The 21,798-nt window shown below is 33.9% G+C and overlaps 1 protein-coding gene and 1 long non-coding RNA gene across 2 annotated transcripts in view; one reads left to right on the forward strand and one right to left on the reverse strand.

Annotated features, from left to right (window-relative positions):
- LOC128172973 (receptor-type tyrosine-protein phosphatase epsilon-like) overlaps nucleotides 1-21,798 on the reverse strand; it is an 86,823-nt gene that overhangs the window by 59,581 nt on the left and 5,444 nt on the right. The window contains exon 2 of the mRNA XM_052838715.1: nucleotides 12,042-12,299. Within this exon, the coding sequence (XP_052694675.1) occupies nucleotides 12,042-12,299 (258 nt within the window). The remainder of the gene's footprint in view (nucleotides 1-12,041; nucleotides 12,300-21,798) is intronic.
- On the forward strand, nucleotides 14,190-15,187 carry LOC128173046 (uncharacterized). The gene is made up of 2 exons (XR_008242403.1): nucleotides 14,190-14,842; nucleotides 15,144-15,187. It is a non-coding gene; the product is annotated as an uncharacterized LOC128173046 (long non-coding RNA).

Raw genomic sequence — 21,798 nt, forward strand, 5'->3', positions numbered from 1 at the left:
AGGCATGAAAAAGGCATGAAAGAAGTACATTTATTTATCAAATATAGTATGCTGGTACATGTACCTGGTGAATATTAAATGTATATTGCTTGTAGGTACATGTATAAATCTAGTACACAACTACATTCAATTAATACACTGTGTTATGTAAAGTGAAAAAAAATACTCAGGTTGTAAGATATCTTTTTTAAAATGAATTTTCTTAAAATGAAAAATAAATTAATGAAATTGCATATATCATTCTTAAAAAAATCATAATACTAATTGACACGAAGTTCAACATAGATAAAGTGATACATTAGATGGATAGGATATAATGTACAGCAATTTAAGATTTAGATGTCATTTTTCATATAAAAGGTAATTAAAACTCCATACCATTTAAACAATGAAAAGGTTGCAGAAGGCCTATTTGTATCTAGTTGAATATAATGAAAATAAATTAATGACCTTGTATACATCATTTTAAGAAATAAAAGTAATAAACATGCTGTTCAAGAAACTAAAGTGATATACTATATAGGAATCAATAGGATATACTGTACAGCAATTTTAATAATATATTGGATTTGTTTCCAAACATTGGAATAAAGGAAAAAAAACCTTTTATAACTTATTTAGATTAAAAAATATTCTTAAAAAATATTAATATTTGTATTTCATGGCTACAACTGAATATTTTTCTATCTATTTCTTCTCTTCATGAACAAGACCTATACTTTTATCAGACACTTTTATATATATTATGTCCATTTCTCATTGTAACTAAGTATGTTTGTTCTGTTTGTAAACAAAAGAGTATATTAAAGGGATTTAGACACGATTTGAGCTTAAAATTCAAAATTTTATATTTCCATTTTCAATATTTAGAATGGTTGCTATGGGAATTTTTAATGCTTTGTCAAAATTTGAAAGTCAAATACTAAGTTAAAAGAAAGATAAAGAATTAAATATTCTTTGTTTTGTAAACAAAGCGCGAGTCTTGTTAGTATTTACATATGTGTTTTATTGGTGTAAGTTTCATTCAAATGTTGCTTTTTTCTATTAATAATATCATTTATGATCACATTGAATCAGTTTACCTTCTTTTGTATGAATCATTTTCTCAAAGAAGTGGTAATTTCATACTTTATATTATTTGTATACAAACATAAGACTCGAGCTTTGTTTACATAACAATAAATTCTCACCCCTGTATCTCTCTTATAACTTGACTTCTAACATTCAAATTATGGTCAATTATTCAAAATGTGCAAGTAAATCATTTTATGCATAAAGAAATTGAAAACAAAATATTGATCTAAAATCATGTCCAAGCCCCTTTAAAAAAACTTGTATAAAATAGTAAGGCTAAATTCCAATTTAAAAAAAATAGCTGTTTCCAAAAATGATACATGTATATGAATATGTATATAAAAACGTATGTTAGATGGATGGGTAGGAAAAATACAAATTAAGTGCACTCGATAAAAGGTTTGCTGGCATTCATTATGTGAACACAATTCATCCAGTAACATTTAAAGTTATGCAACATAAATAAGAATGTTATGAATGATGTGTATAGAACAAATTCTTATGTGGTTGGCTCAATAAATCTTGAAAAGATGGTGTGAGTTGGTAAAAAGGCAAAATAAGGTTCCATATTAATCCTCATGCATTCCATTCAAGAAATATTCATTAATGTCATGGTCTGGACACTAAAATAGAATAAACATAAAGTGTTAAGAGAATTACATGTAATTTTTGCAAACATTGTGCACTCATCAAATACTTACATGTATATATTCAATGAAGTTATTTATGGAATGCTATTATGGAATTACTAACAATGTAATCTTTTCTAATATTGTACATACATGTTATGATGTATTACATCATTTTGCCACTAATTTTAATCCCAGTTGACAGTTTCTTTTTGTTATATATACAGCATCAAAAGATAGCTGCATCATGTGAATGTACGTTCAGTAATTTTAAAAGTCATAAAAACATTTCAGTACTACAAAACACTTTAAATTTGTCAAATGATTTTACAAATGAAATATGTACTAATATACCAGTAAGTCACAAGTGATATATACTTTTTAAAGCAGTACAATCCCGTACGAAAAATCCCACCCTGACTTAAGGAGGAATGTAGGCGAAATTTGAAAGGCGGATTCCGTCTTCCATTCCTCTGAATGTATAACTAATATCACAGATTCAGGGTGGAGTACGGGTGGATTCCGGGCGGTATATGGCTCGAAATATTTAAATGAGATTAAGCGTATTCCGGGTAATAACAATCCGCCTTAAAACAAGAAAGGAATCCGCCTTAATCTTAGGTGGAATCCACCTTATGATAAATTCGAATCCGCCTTAATATAAGGTGGAATACGCAAGATTACGCCCTAAAATAAGGTGGAATCCACCTAAATATAAGGTGGAATCCGCCTTAGTATAAGGTGGAATCCGCCTTAATATAAGGTTGCGTCCGAATCCGCCTTAGGGTAAAGATGAACACTGTTTACAATGGACAGAAAAACTTCTTTTGATTTATGCTTTTGAATCCGGTGACTAAATCCTTTTAAATCAGCACCGGATGGGGTGGAATCGTTGCTTTCATTTCTTTTATAAATCAGTGACCAGACTTACAACATAAAACCATTTATAATTCCTGTGTATTTCCTTTTTTAAACACATCATAATACAGATATCACATCCAGAATATCTTTTTATTTTCCTAATGTTTGTCTTCCACTTAATATAATAAGTTGAACTTTTTGATTTACAGTCCACGTTTTCACTCTTTTGTACAGGTAGTTCCTTGAAAAGTTTCTAGAGTAGCTCAGATCTTCCTCGAATCTTTTCGGAAATTGCATCACTAAAAATACTTCTCTCACATATTCTGAAAAAAATACATGTAATTTGATAAAGTATTACTGATAGCCAAACACTCGATCAAATATAAATATATCAATATACATATATACCTTTTTGATATTATCATGATTATAAAGAATACCTTTCAACAAAGTGAACAAATTAAAAGAGATCCAATCCTTACCTTTCAAAACCTTGATTTTGGTAGGGTTCATGTAAATGGTATGACTGACATTCTACTTTTTAGTCTCTCATTGTCCATTGTCCTTCTGCTTTTGAGCTAGTTTTTATTTTTATCAGGCTGTTTCTCAATGCTCATACTAGGACAGCTTACATATAAGAAGGCAGCTTGCCACCCTCCCAATGACTTGTTGGTATTGTTGCTTTCCTTGTTTTTTTAATTGTTTAGCATAATGTCAGTTGTTTTCAACAGCTTTCAAATCTAAAGGAATGAAGGGATTTCTATAGTTTATACATTGTGTGACATTTACGCACTGTATAATATCTTTTAAATAAAGAATAGTTTAAACCTATTTTTTCTTCACATACAATTAGCACAATTTTAACTGTACTTTAGAACTATTATTGATAAAGTCATGATCATAATTAAAATTTATTTTGACTTACTTTCGATATTAACATGTGTTCATGCCCTTAGTCCACATAACGCGCACATTTTGCTTAACTCCAAAAGACTTGGTTTACATCAAATAGCTGTAAATAAGTTTCACTGTATTTCCCCCAAAAATAATCCTCATAACGGTTTACACATGTCTAATTTTTGTAACACAAAGATGATCAGGAAAGGAAGGCATGGCCGTTGTTGCCAAATTCAAAACTCACAAAGCGCGAGCCTCTGAGGCCAGAAATATGATAAGGGGTAATGCTGATTTTATGTTTACAAGTGCTTGATGGCCATAGTAAAACAATTCTAAGTAGCAGTTTAAAAGTACAATAAATATGCTAGCGTGTTCATAACTCATTCCTGTCTTCATATTAATTAAACATTGCGGCTAAAATAGTAAGTACATGTTTAAAATTATGATAGAAAAAAAGGTTTTTCCCTGTTGACGCCCCTCTGCAATACAGGGAGAGGCTGCGGCTCTTGCCTGTTAACAAATGGCAGCCTGTGTATTGAGGTCAAGATAAAATTAACCAGCCTGTGTGTAGAACATACATATATAATCTGTTTGATAGTGTCATCGGATTATCAATGTGAATTTAAGGTTACAAAATTAAACAATTTGAAGAAAGAATTAGAGTTTATTGAGTGAAAGTAACAGACAGTTTATAAGAATGAGCTATTAATAGAACAGAAAATGAACTGTTGTGCGCCTTTTACACGATTTGGCCAAGTTTTAGCCGTAAATTTTATAACTTGCAAAGAATTGCCAGTTAGCTAGGTTAAGGCGGAATATTTAATGATGGTAAGGGGGGCAACGGGCAGTGAGAAATAATACGGTTAACTTTGACAAAAAACGGCTAGATGCTGAAAATACGGCTAAGGTTTGAGGCTAGGTCTGGTTATGAATAAGATGGAATCCGTCTAACATTCAAAGCGTTTTCCAGGTACGCCTTTGGTACTCCTAAGTACGGCTACATTTTAACCGGAATACGTCTAAGTTCACCCTGAGTCCAGCCGGAAAACGGCCAACATTTTCGTACGGGATGTATCACTTATATGACAACATCAGGAAACCTGGCTCAATCAATTCTGCACACACATGATAAATGTAATGAATGTGTAACTTCAATGGTGTAACTTCAAAGATATTCAGATATCCAGTGGACAGAAAGATATTACATATATTGAATAAAGATCAAAGTCATAAACACTTATGTAACACTTATGTAACATATAATTGTCTGTATGAGTTTCAACTATCAACATTCTATGTACACCAAAATATGATTGCGTCAATAACAAAAAATAATCTGAAAAAACATATTTCCAGCATATGAAATTCATGGGATTTCTGGAAATCCCATTTGCTCAGAGAGTGTAAAACACATCTCGTAAAGTTTATAATATTTTCAAACTCCTGTTATTCCTTTCAGAGGTTCCCATCCCTTAAAATACAGATAATCAAGCAGAGTTGCAACAAGATGCCCATATAAACCTGTCACTTTTACACAAGACAGTGTAGCTATTTAGATGAACTTGCTTGGCTTTCAATCAGCTTAAACCAAATAAATCTACATATGGAAGACAAGTTGTAAGTTTATTACATGACAAAGAAGTACCTTCTGGGCTTCAGCAGACATGACTGGGTCATTAGCAATATCAAAATGACAATATTTTCTATATTCCCGATCTTCAGATCATCTGGAAGCCGCAGGTAAATCTGTAGATTAGAAGAAAAAAGATACACTAGCTATCATTACAAAGCTAAATGCTGTCATTATCAAAACAAAAGGGCATGTCCTAGATTACACTTTTTTATGGGCACATGCAGTATCTGAGACATGGTCAAAACATTTAATACCATGATAACAGCTTTACCAACTAATTAAGTGGGAAATGACATATAACTATAAAATTTGTTATGGCTTTTAAATTCATACTCTCTCTCTCTCCATGATCTCTCTCAACATCTTTGTCAGCAATATTTCTAGTGCAATGTGGCATTATTGAAATATATATATGGTTCATTGAAGCAAGGCAATCAATAACAATTACATGTACACTGTAATTACACACACACACACACACTCTCTCTCTCTCTCTCTCTCTCTCTCTCTCTCTCTCTCTCTCTCTCTCTCTCTCTCTCTCTCTAAGTCTATCTCTCTCATACTCTCAATCGTATAAAGTTATATTTACATAACAAATGCAGACCCTTGATTCATAAACACTCTCATCGTTAATAGATAAATAAGACATAAAGTTAACAGTTTGAAGGAGATACAGATATCAAAACCACATGTACAGTGTACATTGTACGTGTCGAGGAAATTCTGTATGGAAATGACAGAGAAGCATGATTGACACAAACTCAATATTCTAGGAAAAACATACAATATTTTTTTTAACGTATGCTACGTAACAATATGTGTAAAAACTGACTATAATACACCTGCATACACATTTCATACTAAAACATGTCTTTCAAGTCACATTTCACAACGACCATTAATTATCGACATTTTTGTAACATGTGTACTAGACTTAATGCATTGTAGGCTTTTAAAAGAGTTTTTGAGTAGTTTAACAATGTAAGTAAGTATGTTCTTACCGACGAATGATTACTCCTTAGCACGTTTTAGATTGTTGACAAAATCGAGGATGGCTGTTCAGACTGTTTCATGCTGAACAAAATTAAACGAGATAAGGCTAATCACCCCAAACGTCGACTTCACATTACTAAACAAGTGTTCTTCAACTTTAAATAATTTAAAAGCTTGCCAATATAAGACACAAAAACTTTTACTTACTTTTTCAATTTAAACTCCTCTCTCGATTTTTACGAGTATTAGACTGGTCTCGTTAAAATCCCGAGCTATACCAAGTTTTGACTTATTCGGGTTTTTTCATTCTTTCGTGAATATAAAAACCAGAAAGGTTCCGAATATGCTAATAAGGCTGTGAGGTGTGTACCGTTGAACGAATGAGTTAGACCTATATTCAGCAGTTACATGATTATAAGATAAGGACCAAATTGATAAATAAAAATACAATAAACAAATGATGCAAGAAAAATTAACATGTTTATAAAAATGCATATGTATATAAAAAAAAAATTATATAAAGCGATTTAGATAGATAGATAGATAGATAGATAGATAGATAGATAGATAGATAGATAGATAACATTTTAAGGCATGAACATTTATTTTAGAGTACACTCTTTCAACATCTCAGAAATCACACAGGATGTTGTTGATTGGAAGAACAAGTGGCAAAAAAGAAAGCTGTACGTTTGAAAGAGATGAGAGGTACAGGAGGGGGTCCTGCACCCGTGGATGACATAAAAACCTGGGAAAGACTTGTAAGTTCCTGACTGTGATTATTGTACATGCAGTTGTCTTTGTCTGTATTTTTTTATCTAAAACAATTTGACACTTAGAGTTTAAAATGTGGATCAAGAAAAATGTTTGCCACACTTGTAAAATACATATTGTTTTTAAATTCCAAATTAGATTCTTGGCACAAAATCTAAATGCTCTGTGGAATGTGTTGAACGCGGAGTTGACACTTTATAATTAGAGTGTAATAAAGCAACAACATCTTGTTTTCATTACAATTGAGAAAGGTAAATATTATTCCTCTTATGAATAACTAATTTAAGATTGCATGACTCTCATAGAGTAATACATGTATATAATTTACATTTAACTCCATGCAAGTATGATAAAAATTCATTATGAAAATAATTTTAATGCTAATCAATAACAGGTATTGCTTTATAGAATTGTATGTAAATGTATTAAGTAACAGTACTTCATACATGCACAGGTGTCATACTACGAAAGCCGAGAAGGATCATTCGAGATTCGAGATTCGAAATACGAGATTCGAAATACGAGATTCGAGATTCGAAATTCGAGATTCAATATCTAAATTAACCAATCAAATCAAGGATCTGAAAATATGTATCCTAGCGACATCAAACTGTTCTAAATAAAATTATACGTACATGCTCTTATATACAAATAAATGCTATGTTCACTTCTCCCTACCTAACTAAATAATTATTTGTATTTACTTTTACACAGAATATCTAAGTAGACTAGTAATAATGCAGTGTGCTTCGCGGATCTAAGTGATTTTGTTTGCCCTGGTGCATTTCCACCTGATGCGTTTGAAACCTAAGGTATTTCACCACCAGTAATAGTTTAAAACCCGGGTTTATTCACCCCTTTTGTGTAAAAATGCGGTTATGGTAGAGAACTTCATAAGCGTAGCTAATTTTTTCTGTACGGGGTCCTAGGCCAATTTTAAAAAATTTTACTATGTAAATTTAATAAGCTCCAATTTTCCCGAGGAGGGGGTCCAGATCCCCTGACCCCCTCCTTTCTAGATCCCCGCATGAAGATTAGTACATGTATCTAAATAATCTAAATATAAATAATCTGTCCTGTTTCACTAATAAATATAAGCATTACTTATCGTTTTTATGTATGCATACTACACTAGTACTATGATTATAAACAAATCATTGAGATATTATCACATCATACGGAATTATTAATAAATACAATTTTTTTTTCCTTTTCCTCAGTAAACAACTTATTATGAGTCTTACTTTTGGAATTGTTTTCAATATAGAAGGATACCTACTCTCTACAATTAAAGGTAGGGATGATAGGGTGCCAATTTGTTCACATTGCCGATTTCTTGTGCAGAGAACAGTAAAACCCTTTATTTGATTGTGCATGAATACTTCAAAATTAATTGTTGTACATATATTTTGTTATAATTCATTCATTGATATATCAACAAGAAAGAATAAAAGCATATGTTTCTCAGCCAAGTTAAGTTTCTCTTTAGTTTCCTACCCCCCCCCCCCCCCCCGCACCAAAATTGACAATAATTACATTCAACTTTTTTTGTAAGTAAATCTCTAAAGATGTAAATAAGCACTGCAAACAAAGATGTGTGTATTTAATATACTACTACATTACACTTAGCCAGATAAAATGTAATCAGGATGAAGCTACAAGGGGTGAGTGGTGCAAATTTACCAATTTGTCGCCATACACACAGAACACCAAATAAAGAAACTGTGAGTGGTGTGTGGAATGCATAAAAGATGGCAGCAAATTATCTCAAATAATCAGTGCAAAAACCCACAAATAGGCTGTTATTTGTTACATCTCCTGCAAAAACATTGATAAAAAATGTTATCGTCCCATAACATAGCCGATTAAGTTAATGTGTACATATGGTCAACGTACATGTAATTCTAATATACAAGAAGGCGGACGTATCAGGCGGGGATCCAGAAAATTAAATTTCAAAAATGATCGGTTGAATTACATTAAATGCTTTGAAAATTGTTTTAAACTATCGCACGGGTCAAAATGCGTGATAGAAGCTATGTACAGTGTAATTGGAAACTTTCATTTTATATCAATATGTAGTATTACCTATTATAACAAATGAGAGTATAGCACAACTGCCACAAGCAATACATGTCCTTTACCGGCACCACCTCCCTCCCCATAAAAAAATGAAACAATTGTCGTTCTATTTGCTAAAATGTGTGTGGTTCAAGATTTTTCTAAAGGACATACCCGATTAGAATTTAAAAAAAAAGTCGTACGTTTAAAACTAATTTTGTCAAAACTTTTAGATTCATTTGGTTATATTTTGGTCCATTTGGGTAAATATATGCACCAGCGCAGCTCTAATTTATATATTACAGGCCATAAATTCAAAATATTTTCAAAAATTAATAGCTTTAAATCCAGTGGATGAAAGAAAAGGAAAGCAAGTCGAACTCGATGAGTGCTAATACCTGTGTTGAATGAATGGTACAGTAGGATATGCGCAAAAAAGTCCCGTCTACTCTTTCCTACCCTATAATCATTGGAATATTAAATCCGATTTTAAGAGTCAAATTAAAATGAAGTACGGATATGTACCTGTTTATCAAAAGTAAAACTACTCATAATTTATCTACAGTGCATCGTTATGGAGCTACACAGAAAGTTTTATATTAATTTGCCGAGCCAAATAAAAAAAACCTGGAAAACGAAGAGAAAACAAAGTGGGGACAGAATAACTGACAAATTAATTAGGACTATATAGCCGCCCCCCCCCCCCCCCCTCTTGAAATTTATATACTGAAAACAGATTATTGGCGTATAACATCCGCACACAATTTAAAGAAAATTTCATGGTTTTTTTTATCATTTTCGCTAGCTAATGTAAGACATCACAAATACCCCAAGCCCCCTCATGGAAAAGGAAATGCTAGGTGATGAGAGAGAGAGAGAGAGAGAGAGAGAGAGAGAGAGAGAGAGAGAGAGAGAGAGTCGATATAAATCACAGGTGCGCTAACACCGTTAAAATTAAAGCTTGCTAGTTGGTCTGCCCTACCCTAGCTACCTCTTCTCTTTTCTCGTTTTAGAGGCTTAATTATTGTCTATATATGCTTGTAACAAATCAAATCAATTTCAAATTCTAAATCAAACTGAATTTGACACTACAAAACTCTCTGTCTGTCTGTCTGTCTGTCTGTCTGTCTCTCTCTCTCTCTCTCTCTTTTTCTTCGCGAGCCGATTTTTACACAGTTGGGGCGAATACACTTCGGGTTAAAATTGTTCGGGGGGAAATACATACAGGGCAAACAAAACCACTTAGATTCGCAAAGCCAACAGTGTTATTTCTAATTTAATTGTTTATACTGTGTGGGGTTAATTCATCAATGTTAATTTAACCATTTTATAACCACTATATAAGAGCTATTAAGACATTTATTTGTAGGAAAGAGCATGTACGAATGATCTTTATTTAGAACAGTTTGATGTTGCTAGGATACAGGTTTCAGATCCATGATTTGATTGGTTAATTTAGATATTGAATCTCGAATCTCGTATTTCGAATCTCGTATTTCGAATCTCGTATTTCGAATCTCGAATCTCGAATGATCCTTCTCGGCTTTCGTAGTCATACAGAGAGACTCCTCTCACGGTTAGACTTCCCTGTGGGAAGACTTACTCTGCGGAAAGTCGGTACATGTACTAAATGTACAACATAGCTATAAATATGAGTATTGTGTTTGATTTTATATTTATTTTATAATATTTCTTCAGATTATGATTCTGCATCAGGAATATGGGATGGTGCTGTTGCAGACTTGCCGGATAATTTGCCAGGTATGTTTCTTATTATAATGATCATAAATGGTATTTAAGCTCTCGACATAAAGCTTGGCAGACAGAATGTAATATCCTTGACGCGGATGGAACAGAGACCCCATGCAAATCAGCCACTTCTGACAAGGAGTCTCCTTGGGACATGAGGGGGGATATGACAGAATGTGACAGAGGCTCAACATTTTTACACAAATCTATAAATTTAATTAGTAATTATAACTACCACCCACACGTATACTTCATACCCCAATAATTCCAGGAAGACACTTTTCTTACCACAAACTCTCTCTTTTTTTTATTGGGGGGGGGGGGGGTCAGTTAGTCTTGCATGGAAATCACTTACCAAAAAAGTGGACAAATCAAAATATAGACTATCATTTGTTATAGACAGTTTAAGGCTTTGTAACCTTCTTTGTTTAAATATACTTTTTTAGCTAAGTAATGAGAATCAAGAATGATACTTAACTGTCTTAAATATTTAGCTGAGTATTGAGAATAAAGAATAATGCTTTAAAGATATCAAAATAAACCACTGCATGTATGATTTTAATTATTTAACTCCCTGTTTTCTTATATTTTGGTTATTAAAAAGTGAGATAAATTGATAATAATGTTGGAATTGATAAAAGTATAATAGATTAATAATGGCAGGTGCATGTTTAATAATACTCAACAATTTTCTTCTCAATGCCATATTGGACAATATTACAGAGGACCGAAAAAAAGTGCCAGTTTAATTTCATTACGAACCGTTAACTCTCTATGAAGTTGAGGAAAAGAAAGAAATTTATGTTATAATTTACTTGGATGCAAACAGGAATCGCACATGATCTAGACGGTGGACGCTGAACAGTATCTTTTACCAAATCAGTCAATAGAAGACTTTCTCGCCGAGGATAACGGTATCGTGCAACCAAATCTACGATATCTGTTGTAGTGGGTTAATTCGGTCCCGAAAAATACGGTCTCGTCGCAATGCTCAATCGTTTTCAAAAAGCAGAAAAAAGCAGACATTTTTGTAGTCAATTAATAACCTTACGACAGAATATTTGCACTTGCACAAAACAAAAAAAAACCCAAGTGTTGTTTAACACTAACTGGTGGACGATTATTTAAATGCATTTTTTTAAACCTCACTGCAAATTAGGATACCACCAAGAACTTGTTCTGAAAAATGATAAGTCTGGTGCTTAAGAAAATAACATCACTATGAGAAAAAGTATGGAAACCTTACGGAGGGACAATCCAGAGGACTAAACAGGATAACAGTAATGTACCTAAACTTTCATTAGACAGATCGGCTATTACAGGCGGGCATTTTAGAGTGCGCAAATGTAATTATAAATGACAATATGCACCTTGTACTGTAACTTCACAGAGCTCTGTGTAGATATTTTGATCTTCATATCCTTCCGGGTAGATAACTCCGTCCAATTGTTCGTTGTAATATATGACGTACCGTCCCTTTTCTGTACATATTGTTGTAAAGTTAAGGGGTGGTAACTGTGGTCCGTCCTTGTAACACAGGGTAGAACTCTTAATTTCACTAATGGATGATACATCAGTATCTGATACATACAGCGAGAATCCTGCAAATCGTCCTCTTTGACGCACGACTGAAAATAATATATTAACATTTATTATTAAAAAATGCACAAAACAATTTCGTCATAAAGAGGTGTTTTTATTATAAAATGGATTTCTTCTTCTTTTTCACATGATTTATTCATATATATATATTACCTAATACTATTTGTCGATAACAACTCTAGTTTTTACTTGCGATGTTCACTTAATACCAGACGACTTCTTGTGATTCGGGTGATAATTACTTTTTTGGTCCAGAGACTTAATTGGCACGATTAATTTGTTTACCTTTTTTAGTTAATGAAATTCACAATGCTTAACATTTTGGTTTATTTGGCATATTCTACGCATATTTACTATCAGCAAAAAATATTTGCTTATTCGACGTTTGATTATACAGATAATTCAAATAAAAAGCATTGATATTTTAAAATTGAGATGAAATGGGTTAAAAAAAAGACTGCCTAAATGACTGAATTACATTTGGCAACCCCTTCCACAATTTGATTAAATTCACAGTCAACATATCTAGTTCCAAAAATGTATTTTTTGATACAACATCAACACTGGAAGCTAGTGAAATAAAATTCAGTCTCAAAACGAAACCCACAGATTCTCAACTTTATCTCAAGCCATTGAGTTGCCACCCTCCCCATACTTTTAGAGGAATCCCTAAAGAATTAAAAACCCGAATTAGACGAATCTGTTCTTCTGATGAAAGTTTGAGGAACATAGCAAAATATTGAAACTCCATCTGTGTAATCGAGGCTATAAAGCCAACAGAGTGGAATCTGCAATTGATGAGATTGGTATAAAGGAACACCCTTTTGAAATACAAAGAGAAAACAGACAAAAGCAGGGTTCCACTTGTCACTACCTATCACCCCGCCCTTAAGAACCTAAACAGCATCCTTGTGTGACAGGGGATATTTTTTTTTGGTCTGGGTAATGTGAGGCAGATAGTGCTCATATATGTGATTTAATTTTTCAGTGGATTTTTAAATTTGCTAAAATTGGTTTGCATGCAGGGGACACATAGTCCCGAGTCTTTAGAATTTTTAAACATTTCAGAATTAAACAAGTACAACTTACATATAGCACTATATAGAAATAGCCAGGGATGGTCTTTTTCTGAAAAATTGCCCTTTTTCACATTTTCACGGGCCTATCACCACACTCCAGTCCCGAGCAACTGCCATAAAGTACCATAGGATTGGTGGCTTATTGTATACCCATGCAAATAATCACTAATTGATGGGGGTCAATCACCTTCTTTTCGAGTGCCATTTCGTGTTCTGAACCCACCCTCCTTTTCAAGCACGAAACCGAAAGTGAAAATTTTGGCCACAGTTTCGCATTTTCATTCCATATCTGATGAAAAGTGCTACCAGTATATCAATATGAAATATATCATATATCAATGAAATTGACATGAGCTCCTCTATCCGCAAAATGAATGCAATACATATTCTAGCAATTTATACCCATCAAATAACCAGCCAAACCTCACGTGTTCCCTTTATTTCAAAATTTTGACCGGGTCTTTCCTTCGAAACTATCCCCTGCCACCTTAAGCCTCTTTCACAATTGGCGCACGAGCAGAAGCGACGAAATATTCGTGCGACAAAAAAAAATTAGATATGAATCGTTAATGGTTGCCGAAATAATCGCATATGCAAAAAGTATTCGTACGAATTGTGCACGAGCGTAGTGCGATGTAAACGCATTGAATGTTGCAATATATATTGCGTCTGTGTGCGACTCTTGTACAATGAAAGCAACCGTTGAAAGATAATACGATAGGAAGGCGCGAGAGACAAGGGGATCGGACGATTGAACGTGTGCCACTGTGATTGGACGTGCGATTATGCGTTCCGTGGTATGAATGATCGAGCGTGTCAGAGGGGGTATATATGTGATAGGGTGATATTTCATATTAATTAAGTAATAATTTCATTATCATGAAATTATTAATTAATAGTTCTATAAATTATAAGTTTACAGTATTTACTATAAAAGTTGTCAATATAAACAACTTTATGTACAACCTAACAGTATGTAAATAGCTACATAGTTATTTATATAGTATGACATCACAATGGTCATTATGGTCAGTGTAAACCTGTTTTAGTTAATTATATATCACATGGCCAATTCTATTTTTGAATTCTCAATTTCATTGGTCCTTTAAATTCCCTCTCTTTGCTTTGTCCTTTTTGATCTGATCTTCATACTGACCAGATGTGTTTAGCTTAAGACCAAGAAGAAATCTATAGACTGTAAGTAATTGTTTTATATTTTATGCTATTTATATTAATGCTTATTTATAAAGCATATTGTATTTGCTAGATAAGTATATGCTATATAGTGAAATGTAAATCTATTTAAATGTAAATTATCATGAGTGAAAACTTAGTATTTGAGCAACACTCATTATAGTTATTTTAACAATCTTAAGCTAGATAACCTAAATGTAGTTTTAAGAGTATTGTTATATGTATTAGATTCCATACCTGAAGAATATATCAGGATCATGCAGATGCAGATCAATTAGGCTTTGTGTCACACATAGGTATGCATATATATAAATATCAGATTTGATACTTATTGCCTAAGTTAAGTTTAATATGTTTTATTTATTAAACATTAATAACTAACTAAATTATTAATTACACAGGATAAATATTATTGAACTCTTTATATATCAGTTAGCACTGTGATAAGGGGAATAACTCTTGCTTGTAAACTGTGCTTGGCAAAATCATGAAACCTATTCAATACAATGATATATTATGTGTGATCTATTTTATTTTTATGATGATGTGATATTGATAAATTACTTATTGTGATACATGTATTGTTAAATATTTCAGAGCTTATGATATAATATAATATAAAGTAATAATCAAGAACCCTACGTTGGAGTTGTTGTCTTAATCTGTCTACAATAACACCATCATTACAATGGCGCCCACGTTGGGACTGGCTGGACATACATACTGAAGCAGATGCGCCCTACGATGGATGCGTAACCCGGAGGACCCCAGGACGGACCAGGAGGAGCCCCAGGACGGATCAGGAGGAGCCCCAGGACGGATCAGGAGGAACCCCAGGACGGATCAGGAGGAACCCCAGGAGGAGCCATCAACTGGACCAGGAGGGACCTATCAGGACCAGGACTGAGGATCAACCCCAGGACTAGGACTCCTGTCAAGAACCAGGATCATCCACATTGTGAAGATAGTGACTTCAGTGTTATCCATTGAACCTCTGACAGTCAATTTATTGAACTGCATGTGTTTTTCATTGTTTCAAGATTTGCCAGCACGGTAAGGTAGAATTTTTTGGTGCATGTAACATTTTTTAAGTTAATCTTTAAGATTACTTAGCACATTTTTTGTCTACCTTATAATTAGTTTCAGACGTCTGAATTCCCCTTGAGTTGTAATAAGTATTTATTGGTATTTAATTTAGATTCTTGTCATCTTAGAGACTTAGACTAGATTACTTTGTAATATATATTCATTTTTTTTCATAAACATCACAGTTATTTTTTAGGTGTTATAATTAGCACTTATTTTCAGCAAATTTGTCATTTCATTTTTCATTTCATATTCATTATTTATTTGGTAATCATAATTTTTTCTATTTGAAAGATTTTCTTTTTGAGCATTGAAATTATTTAAAACACTATCATTTAAGAACTATATTGAGATACAAGTAATATTTTCCTGTTTAAATTTTTGTCACGCTTGAGTGCACAAGCCAAATATTGCCATTTTCTTGAGAGTTATCTTTCATTGAAAGTAATTATTTTTTTATAAAGTTAATTAAATTTTTGTATCTTTTATTTAATTTAAGTACTACAGTACTAGATATTTTTCATTTTTTTATGATTTTATAATCATTTAGTACATTAAGGTATTTATTTATATATTATTACCCAGTAGTTATTCTTATAAGCTAGAATATTTATTTAGCAGTATATTCAATTAAGGTTTATTACAAGTCAATCAATTTATTAATCTAGTTATTCACTTAAATTAACATTAAGATTTTATTAAGATAGTTTTATTTTCAGTTATTAGCTAAGTTATCAGTTAGTAGTAGTCATAGATATTTAATTAGAAATTTAATTTAGAATATTAAGTTATAAATATCCGAAACACCGATTCTGAATTTAATCCTTTGAAAATAGCTAGCAAACCGTGTTCCGAAATCGAAACATAAACAATTCAGCATGGCAGAATTATCCCCAGACGAACTCAATCAAATTGCGTCAGTTTTTAAAGAACTGAATGTAAAACCAAAAGCTGATTCTGCTCAAGATTTCAAACAATGGATGACTCAATATGTCACACAAATGAATGAAGAGGAGTTTGTTAATGTTAAAACAGAACAACAAACTGAAATTGTTAAATCAGCAGCATCAGGAAGCAACACTAGCTCCTATATCCCAAAGATCTCTTGCTTTTCTGGAGACGGCAGCAAGAACGACACTACTTATGATCTTTGGCGATATGAAGTGGATTGTTTAATTAAAGAGAAATACAAAGAGGAATCTATCGCTCAATCAATTAGAAGATCACTAAGAGGAGATGCTGGAAAAGTTGCAATGAGACTTGGTTCTGGAGCCACTGTAACTCAGATACTGGACAAGATGGAGAGTGTATTTGGAACAATAGAACGAGGAGAAACCATTATGGAACAATTTTACAGTGCTCGACAACAGAAAGACGAGGATAGCATGAGTTGGAGTTGTAGGTTAGAAGAGATTTATAGAAAAGCGGTCATTAAAGGAGTTGCGACACAGGCAGATGCTAATGAGAAATTAAGATCCAAATTCTGGAATGGATTGCATCAATGGATTAAGGATATCACAGGATACAAGTTTGATGCACTCACAAATTTTGATGAACTTAGGAAGGAAATCAGACTTGTAGAAAAAGAACATGTAACGAAAAGAGCACAATCAAACATGGCTGTAACATCGAGTGAACCTGAGACACAAGATGAGATCAAGGAACTCAAAGGAATGATTCAACAGCTTACCACCAAAGTCAGTGCTATTGAACAAGGAAGTACGTTCAAGAGATTCGAACAACAACCAACAAGTTGGGATCATAAGGATCAGCAACAACAATACCGTAGAGGAAACTACCAATCCAGAAGTTCATATGGTAACTATAGCCGTAGTCCAAGATATAATCAAGGATATTACCGCCAATATGAGTATGGCTATGGTGACCAAGAATCTAATCTACAAGAGACCGAAGATGGACAACCAATATGCTATAGATGCAAACAACCTGGCCATATAGCACGTAGATGTACTGTGCGTATGGATCACAGCCGGAGAAATTTAAACATCAGAAGACCTTCGTTGCGGGGCAGACGATAGGTCATTACAAGAAACGCCCTTACCAGAGTAGACCAGTTGAACTAGTAGGAAATACCTCTGAAGTTGAAGCAAGTATAGAAGGACACTTAGTTCGAGCATTGATTGACACTGGATCTACTGTTTCAACAGTCAGCAATGATTTTTATACAAACCACCTTCGTCATTTAGAACTCCACCCAATAAGAGAACTTTTAGAAGTGGAATGCGCTGATGGTCAACAGTTGCCATATTATGGTTACATCGAGGCTAATATCCAAAGTACTGGAATACCACAATCACTGAAACAGCCACTTAATTTTCCATTACTTGTTGTATCCACCAGCAATTACAACAGCCAAGTACCACTTCTTATTGGGACCAACATATTACAACACATGCTAGATGTTGTCAAAGACAAATACGGAGACAGATATCTGCAGGAAGCTGCATTGTTTACGCCTTGGTATTTAGCTTTTAGAGGCATGACCATACGAGATAAAGAACTTGCTCGCAACAACAATAGACTTGGAATTGTAAAATCAGCTGAAAACTTTTGTATTTCTATACCACCAAATTCAACAGTCTCAATATCTGGATACATTGATAAAGCAATACCATATCAATCTACAACAGCAGTTCTACAAGCTACATCTCGCTCTGTTATTCCATCAGACCTGGATATTGTACCATCACTTACAGACTACTGCTATCCAGCAAATCATGTGATAAGAGTGGACATTGATAATATCACTACCAGGACAGTACAAGTTCCACCAAAATCTATCTTGTGTGAGTTGCAGCCTGTAAAACTTGAACCAGAACAAAGAGATATACCTTGTGTTAATCTCCAACAAGCAAAAGATGTCCTGAGCTTAGTTACAATTGAAGATGAGGGACTCACAACTTTAGAGAAACAACAAGCAGAGAATTTTTTGAGGAAGTATGAGGATGTTTTTTCCAAGTCAGATATAGATATTGGACATACTAGCATTGTAAAACATAGGATTGATCTTCATGACGACACACCATTCAAACAACGTCCAAGACGTATTCCACCTGCTATGTTTGAAGAGGTTAAAGATCACTTAAGAAAGCTGTTAGAAGGAGGAATTATAAAGAAATCTAAGTCGCCATGGTCGAGTAATGTTGTCCTTTGTCGAAAGAAGAATAATGAATTGCGCATGTGCGTAGACTATCGACAACTGAACTTGAGAACAAAGAAAGATTCCTACGCATTGCCACGTATAGAGGAAATTTTGGATGCATTGGCAGGAAATAGATTCTTTACCATATTGGACATGAAGAGTGGTTACCATCAAGTTGAGTTACATGAAAAGCACAAAGAGAGAACAGCATTTACTGTTGGACCTCTAGGCTTTTATGAATACCATCGCATGCCATTTGGTCTTGTCAATGCTCCTGCCACTTATCAAAGGCTTATGGAAGAATGCTTTGATGGACTTCACCTAGACATATGCTTCATCTATCTTGATGACTTGATAGTTTTCTCCAAAACCTATGAAGAGCATGTAGAACGTTTAGAAAAGATTTTTCAGCGACTTAGGGAAGTAAATTTGAAGCTTTCACCAAAGAAATGCGAATTCTTTAAAAAGAAAGTCAAATATGTAGGAAATATTGTCAGTGAGGAGGGGATAGAGCCAGACCCAGATAAGATCAACAAGGTACAGAATTGGCCGAAACCAAGAAATTCAGATGAAGTTCGCCAATTCTTGGGTTTTGTTGGATACTACCGAAGATTCATTGAGGGATTTTCAACAATAGCTCGTCCATTAAATGACCTCCTACCTAATACTAAGAAGAAAACAAGAAAGGGTGTTAGGACATTAAAAGTAGATGACAAATGGAAATGGGGAGATGAACAAGAACAATCATTCAGAAAACTAAAGGAGAAACTCACTACTTATCCAATTTTAGGATTCCCAGATTACTCATTACCATTCGAGTTACATACAGATGCCTCATCATCAAGCATTGGCGCTGTATTATATCAGACGCAAGATAATTTCAAGAGAGTTATTGCTTATGCAAGCAGGAGTTTGTCAAAATCTGAAAAGAATTATCCTGTTCATAAATTGGAGTTTTTGGCATTAAAGTGGGCTGCATGTGAAAAGTTCCGAGATTATCTATATGGAGGCACATTTAAAGTGTACACAGACAACAATCCGCTCACTTATGTATTAACATCAGCAAAACTAGATGCAGCGAGCCAGAGATGGATCGCAGATCTAGCCAGCTTTAATTTTGAGATTCTATATCGACCTGGAAAACTTAACGCAGATGCAGATGGATTAAGCAGAATACCAAACCAGGAAATCATTACATCTGATTCCATAAAGACCATATGCAACTCAATTAGAAGCAATGATCCATATGTACAATGCTTATCCATATCTTCATCAGCAGTTGACAACCAACCAGATTTGAGTGATCAAACAGAGATTGATGTTTGTCGCCATCAGTACAATGACCCAGTTCTAAGATTCTGGATACCATATGTAAGAGATGGGTATAAGCCAGAAAAACATCATCTACCATACAACAATGTACAGTACCATGCTTTACTTCACAAGAATTTTGAAAAGCTAAGACTACGAGATGGAGTATTGATCAGAGAGACAGTTGTCAATGAAAATAAGAAGACACAGATCATTATACCGAGATCTTGTATTCCAACAGTACTGTACCACCTTCATACAGACATGGGACACCCTGGCCGAGAGAAGACTATCAGTCTAATCAGAGATCGATTTTACTGGTATGGCATGACGAAAGATATTGAACACTTCATATCCAACTGCAAGAGATGTCTTCTCAGAAAAACACCAACTACAGAAAGAGCTCCACTTACCAATATCAAAACATCACAGCCTTTGGAACTTGTATGTGTGGACTACTTAAAACTAGAGAAATCAAAAGGAGGATATGAAAATGTGTTGGTCATCACTGATCACTTCACTCGTTATGCTCAGGCTATAGCTACGAGAAATCAAACTGCCAAAACTACAGCCGAGGCATTGTTTAACCATTTCATAGTCCACTATGGAATACCTTTGCGGCTTCATAGTGATCAGGGTGCCAATTTTGAATCTAAGATTATACAGGAACTCTGTCATATATTGGGCATTAACAAGTCTAGAACAACGCCATACCATCCAATGGGCAATGGATTGACAGAACGCTTTAACCGGACTTTAATAAAGATGTTGGGAACTCTTGAGAATTCACAAAAACAAGACTGGAAGTCACATATTTCAAGTTTAGTCCATGCATATAATTCTATGAAGCAAGAGACAACAGGTCAATCACCTTTCTTTCTAATGTTTGGCAGAGAAGCAAGACTTCCAATAGATTTACTGTTCAGAACAGAAGAACAAAATCAACAAGAAAATCTCAACGCTTATATAAAATCTTTAAAATCTAAATTAGAACAATCGTACAATTTGGCAAAGAAATCTATCCAAATTTCTCAGGAAAAGCAGAAGAAAAACTATGATATCAAAGTAAGAGGTGCTGTTATTCAGCCCGGGGATAAAGTACTGGTGAAGATAGTTGCTTTCGATGGCCCGCATAAGTTGTCAGACAAGTGGGAAGAAGACCCATACATTGTAATTAGTCAACCTAACAAGGACATTCCTGTATACATAGTTAAAAAGGAAAATAACTTTTCAAAATCAAGAACTTTACATAGAAATTTGCTACTTCCAATCGGACATGTTGATTTACAAGAAGAAAAACCAAAGCCAGCACCAAGGAAATCAATCAAAATGAAAAGAAGATCTCAATTGAATGCTTCAAAATATGAAGATTCTGACTCAGATACCAACAGTGAGGAGATAATGGTGCATGAAGCAGATTCCATTGCACATAGCAATGACGATACTGTTGCTTTGAGAAAAGAGAATTCATTGGCCAATGAAGAAGATAACAACAATGAAGAAGATAGCGCTGAAGATGAAGGTGAAACCGGTACACCTTTACTTGAAGATGATATGCATGACTCAGGTGCTTCAGCAACTAGAACTAGAGATACAACTAGAGCTACAGATGCAGCTATGGCTAGAGCTACAGCTACAACAGATATTGAAGAAGATACTCAGATAAAGGAAGTAGATACATCTATTGATGGT

This window comes from Crassostrea angulata, chromosome 2 (assembly GCF_025612915.1).
Source record: "Crassostrea angulata isolate pt1a10 chromosome 2, ASM2561291v2, whole genome shotgun sequence".
Taxonomy (NCBI): Eukaryota; Metazoa; Mollusca; class Bivalvia; order Ostreida; family Ostreidae; genus Magallana; species Magallana angulata.